Source organism: Littorina saxatilis, linkage group LG6 (assembly GCF_037325665.1).
Source record: "Littorina saxatilis isolate snail1 linkage group LG6, US_GU_Lsax_2.0, whole genome shotgun sequence".
Classification (NCBI taxonomy): domain Eukaryota; kingdom Metazoa; phylum Mollusca; class Gastropoda; order Littorinimorpha; family Littorinidae; genus Littorina; species Littorina saxatilis.
This window is the reverse complement of record NC_090250.1, coordinates 30,157,318-30,163,317: the sequence shown is the minus strand read 5'-3', so window position 1 is coordinate 30,163,317 and position 6,000 is coordinate 30,157,318. Positions and strand designations below refer to the sequence as shown.

The 6,000-nt window shown below is 41.9% G+C and overlaps 1 protein-coding gene across 3 annotated transcripts in view; it reads right to left on the bottom strand.

The window, feature by feature from the left end:
- Positions 1–317: 317 nt before the first annotated feature.
- Positions 318–6,000, bottom strand: part of LOC138968962 (uncharacterized) — a 59,039-nt gene continuing 53,356 nt past the window's right edge. For all 3 annotated transcript variants that reach the window (XM_070341646.1, XM_070341647.1, XM_070341648.1), the window contains 3 exons: positions 3,947–4,008; positions 2,792–3,059; positions 318–512 (listed from right to left, as the gene is read on the bottom strand). In XM_070341646.1, the coding sequence (XP_070197747.1) occupies positions 378–512; positions 2,792–3,059; positions 3,947–4,008 (465 nt within the window). In that variant the 3' untranslated portion in view covers positions 318–377. The remainder of the gene's footprint in view (positions 513–2,791; positions 3,060–3,946; positions 4,009–6,000) is intronic.

Sequence of the window (6,000 nt, the reverse complement as noted above, 5' to 3'; positions counted from 1 at the left end):
TTCGGTGGGTTATAGAAACACGAAAATACCCAGCATGCCTCCCCTGAAATGGGCGTATAATTAAGCTGCCTGAATGGCGGGGTAAAAACGGTCATACACGTAAAAATCCACTCGTGCTAAAAACATGAGTGAACGTGGGAGTCTAAGCCCATGAACGAAGAAGAAGAAGAAGGAGGAGGTTGTAAATCAACCATGTGAGGGGCACTTTGAGAAATTAATTCACCAAACAAATTCCTACTATCAACAGAGACCACTGAGGCGGTTGATTTTTGGTCCAAGTGGAGGGATGGTCTTATGCTCCCCATCAAATTGTAATTCTTCTCATTTAATACTTTCCTGTATAGCATATATACCTACATTATTTATTTTTCATATTTCTACTGATTTTGCCTAATGTCACTAACACCTACCTTTTGAAGCAACTCCTTCACGTATTTGCAGGTGTTTTTTTTCAGTTTAATGGCAAGTGTCTGATGGAGTTCTTCAGAAATCTGCATGCATTCTTCTATCAACTGAAACAAAACACTGACATACTGCAAACACACATTCCTCCAAACTGTTAAAAGTAAGAATACAAAAAACAGGAATGGTAAATTACTTTAATGTTTTAATAACTGACGTACACTACAAAACAGTTAAACCTATTGGTCTTTAAAGTGGACAGACAGACAAATATTAATGAGAAAGTAAGATAAATGAACACTAATCCAAGGTGTTGCTTGTTCAGTCTTAAAAAATGTTGAGAGACATGTTGAAAGTAAGTAAACCTGACCTAATCATCTCAGATGCAAATGGTAGTCAGGGATCACGCTATTAAAAAAATCGCCAGGCATATGCAACGACCCGGCATAGAAATTGCGACACAGAGAAATGACAATAATGCAATGGTGCATTTAGATGCATCAAATTTTTATCAATCATGAAACAACAGCAGGTAGTGCAGAACACTTACAAGCATGGCATAAACTGGTCATTTCCAATCTTTTACCAATTTAAATCTGACAAACTACTGAAAGTGGATTTGTACACCTACTCACCGATACTTTGTTTGAGAGATAGGTGTTCACCAATTAATGAAACATATTCACTGTATGATTTAAGGGCAGAGGTGGCACGGAATTTTAGCAAACATTTGTTCAAAAACGTGTTTTGGGTTTTTGTTTTTTTCAGGTACTTTGAACATCATAGAATCACTGTGTGTTGTTTATTTTGTCAATTTCATCGTTTATTTTGCAATAAAGTGGTGATTTTCAAAGTATGTGTACATGTGTGAGTGCTGCAAGTGTGAGAAATTGCTGAACAATCTATGTTTTCAAGTCCTTGCAACAACCACGATTCCCCGAATAAGCTTGGCAGTAACACATCGAACGGTTGAGCGGGAATTCCCGTTTTCTGTGAACGTTAAAAATAGACATGAACAGTCCGTTATTTCCGTACAACGGCCGGATCGCGCATCAACTTTTTCAGACAGTAATATGAATATTCATGAGAACAACCTCTAACCTTTGAGAAACTTCTCTGGTTGGTCGTTGTCAATGACCACAGTGACGCGCATGCGCAAACTGCCTTATCCGTTGTAAACACAGTGTCGATTCCACGTAACTCAATATCAACTATCAACCAGCAATGTCTACTCCGAAATTCGCAAGGATCTTCCCAACGCAAAAGGAAGAATCAGCTTTCAGATGCTCGAACAACGAGGAAGGAAAAACCAGCAGGCGACGAGAACGCGCCTGAAGTTGGCAGAGCAGAGAAAGTTGTTTTGAGAGATAGTGCTGACGCGTATGTTTCGAATCGACTCGGAGTCGAACCTCGGCCAGTTTTGGGCGATGTGAACCGTAATCAGCCTCAAATCGAAGGTATTTCTGCTTCGGCGACGAAACTGAGGAGATTTAGTGGTGCAGGCATCGACCCGAATGCTCAACCACCAGCTGAGCTAAATCGCCGTTCGTGGTGTTTTGCCGAGTGCAGTCAGTTGAACTGAGAACTCGCTTCTCTCTGATGTGAAGTGCCCGGAGTGCGAGGCAGGACATGTGACAATTCAAGTTGGTGACTCGATGGGCTTTGCTTGATAGGCTGACTGGATTGTAATAAGAGACAACATCTACACTTGCAAAAAACGCCTGCATGAAAAAGCTGTCCACTATCACTGTATTTCAGCAGTTTTCACACAGTATTTAGCTGCAGCTGATACACATCTGCAGCTTATTCAGAAGATGCTGGTGACATTTTAAAACTCAATTGACTTCTTTTTTCCATTGGTTTAATTACATAACGTCAACAAACCAAAATCCGCAAGGACAACCAGTTTTCTACCTAAGCAAATACAGCCAAGGTGTGAGCTGTGATGCACAATGCACGTATTGCAAGGGTTAAACCAACGGATCATGGATATCTTAAAGTCAAAAAGTGACAATCTAGCTGGCTGATCAATATACAGGCTATCTTGAAGTCTATGTGTTACAGACTTACGTTTGAAGAGAAATTTGTTGAATTTCAGTGTGGTTCCATCAAACTCTAGCATACTACATCTGACGGACCATAAACAAAGATAAAAAATCAATTCTGGATGATGCAAGGTGTTAAGCTGTGGTGTTAAACCCAGTTCTTTGATTACCACTACCGTTGCCATAACAACACTATATCAAAGTGTTACTGTATCATATGAGCCAGCAAGCAAAGCTGACATGTGGACCGAACAACTAAACTTCTGAAGTTAAAGAAACCCCTCCAACTCATCTTTTTTTAAATTAGCTGCATTTCATTACACAATAACACAAAATTCTGATACCTTGATAAAAATGTCCCATTCACAATTGACAGCCTGAAACCCTCGGAACCATGTTTTCAAGAAGTAGAGGGTGTTCTCGATGAGCACTTCCACTCTTTTTGTTTTCTGGTCATCACGAGCAAGAAAAGTCAGGATGGACAACTGAACGAGAACTGCTGCCTGAATCACAGTTTCAGAGGTGCGATTGGTTTCAATAACTTCCTTCATAACGTCTTCCGCTATTGCTCCCATCAGCTTGAAGTGCTCTGCAACTTTGGCCTTTGGCTCACTGAAGACAAATTTGTTCATTGCTAAAACAGTAAGCAAACAAATGCCACAAATAATCTACCATTGCCAAATCTATTTTAAAACAGAACGATCTGAAGTTATTTATTACTTGGAGGTGTTTTCTGACTAATTTCTTAAATCTATTCCCAAGGAAAAAAATGCAAAGCAAGGTGAGTTCTGTTTTTGTACACACCATGAAGCCTTGGAACAGGTTTCCCTGTCTACAGTAAATGAAGACTTTAAGTATCTTAAATTTACCTGTATGGGTTTAAAACTTGTACTCATAGAAGTCAAGATCTGTAACTCCGCCCCAGTTAAGAGCAATTTCATATCCTGATTTAAAGTGCCAAATGACTTTTCATTATTACATACCTGATGTAATGTTGCTAAAATAGGACAACTAAGTTCTTCCCACTAAAATGTGGCAAGGGACATCAAAGAGGCATGTTAAGGGATAATACCTGAGGAATAAAGGCCCTCAGAATGCTTCCAAAGTTGTAGCTTCTGCGTTATAAATAATGCTACCACACAAGAGGACAGCCTTCACGTTGCAAAAGAAAGCTTCAAAGGGGGCGCTAGTAGGCACGCGTTCCTGTGTGTGTGTGTTTGTGTGAATGTGTGTGAGAGAGAGTGCGTGTGTGTGTGTGTGTGTGTGTGTCAGTGTGTGTGTTTGTGTGTGAGAGAGAGAGTGCGTGTGTGTGTGTGTGTCAGTGTGTGTGTTTGTGTGCGAGTGTGGGTGTGTGAGTGTGTGTGTGTGTATGTTTGAGTGCGTGTGTGTGATGTAGATGGCTAATTTGTCCTTCCCTTGGGGTATGCAGTGCTTTCACTGATGAACGATCATGCCAAAGGCATTGCACTTCTACTTAATTTGTTAAATAATACTCATACCTTGTCAAACCTGCAGCTTCTCTGATAACTGTGGCTGTAGATCTAAGGATGTTGACTATGTCCTGAAAAAATATTATCATCCGTTTTACCAACAAAAAGCAAATCATTTAGTACTTTGAATTCAGCCCGAAAGCTGTAGTGTACGTCAATGTTTTTAACAATTAATGCAACAATCCTCTCTTCCTTTTCTCCTGAAATCCTTGCAGTACACTGTGCCACTATTGTTTTTACGCTATTTTACTGCATCGCTTTTCAATGTTTGTACATATTTTGATATTCATGCTAATGAATCAAATTTTAATAATAAATTTTCATTTGATTAATATACTTACCCAATTCACATATAGCAACTTACTTCAGTTTAGTGCTAGAACGCTGAAACTACGCTCCACCCTGGTAGGGGGGAAGTAACCCTAAAAATAGAACAGCCTTGACGGTCACTTGACAACGCCAGGTCAAGGTTACCTCCCAACATGCATTGCGCACGCGTGCTCTCGCCGCCATGTTTTATTAATTCGCTCGAAGCGCCCTATTATTTTTAGGGAATCTAAAGCGGGGTAAGCGGGAGGGACTTTAGTATGTGAATTGGGTAAGTATATTAATCAAATGAAAATTTATATTAAAATTTTCGATTAAATTACATATCTTATCCCAATTCACATATAGCAGATTGCTAATTAAGATGGTGGGGTGCTCACCTATGAGCTAGGAAACAATTGCCCAGCTGCTACCATCGCTGGTAGCGCCTTGGTACCATCCTGTCGCGCACTGGAAATGTCGCGCAGGTAATAGTTGATGAAAACATCCTCCGATCTCCAGTAGGCAGAATGGAGGACCTCGGATAATCTTCCTGATCTTAGCACAGCTAAGGAGGATGCCCAGGATCTTGCCTCGTGCGTCCTTGCCGACGTAAGAGGGAGAACTGACTGCCCCCCCCCCCCTTTCTTTTTGCGCCAACACTCATACGCTTGTTTGATCAGCGTTGAGACCTATTTAGCAAGAGTTACCTTAGATATGTCTTTGTCTCTAGCAGTGTTCAGAGATAAGAAAAGAAGCTTCTGCTGTTTAGCTCTGATAGGAGCCGTGCGGGACAGATAACTGCTAAGAGCTCGAACTGGGCAGTTAGACAAATCGGGGTCTCCTGGCGCCAGAATTTTGCTAAGAGAAAGAATTCTGATTATGGGAGAAACTTGATCAGGCTTCTGGTTTTTGGCTAGAAAATCCGGCCTAAAACGTAAAGAAATAGAGCCATCTTTTTCAAAAGCTATGTCTCTAGATAAGCCTGAGAGGGCATGAATTTCACTGCCTCTTCTTGCAGTGGCCAAAAGAACAAGCAAAAGTGTCTTACGGGTAAGATTAACTAAGCTTGCTGATTGCAACGCTTCAAAATCTTGCGATCTTAAGAATTCTAGAATAAGGAAGAGATCCCAAGCCTATCGACGCACCTTTCAGGACACTAGCGATAACACCGCTGAGGTTAATGTTGTGACCCAACTGCCTCAGCGTAGCCGAAATAACAGAACGTCAAACTCGAAGAGACGAGGGGGAGCTGCCCTGAGCTGCTAACCAAGATAAGTGATTAGCTACCTGCATAGAACGCGGGGAGACAGAACTGACCTGATTCTCCGCGCACCATTTAACCCAAGCTGTCCAATGTGAAGCGTACACTGAGCTCGTAGAAGTCCTGTGCGCTTTTTGAACCAAATCCAGTGTCCCGTCCGAGGCACCCGACCGACGCAGGGATCTTCTCACAGTCTCCATGCGTGAAGGAGCGGGGACTGTGAGTTCTCGTGCTGAATGCCGGTGTGTGGTTGCAGTAATTCTCCCTTTTCCAGGTTTAGAGGAATGGGAGGACCTTCTGCTAAGCGGAGGAGATCTGGAAACCAATGCTGACTCGACCACATTGGAGCGACTAGAATCAGGGATGGTCGTTTCGACTCTGCTTTCCTCAGCACTTTTCCGAGAAGTTGGAATGGTGGGAAAGTATAAGCTGTGCGTCGTGTCCAGTCGACTTCCGATGCATTCACTTTCCAGGCTTCCGGGTCCGGAAACGG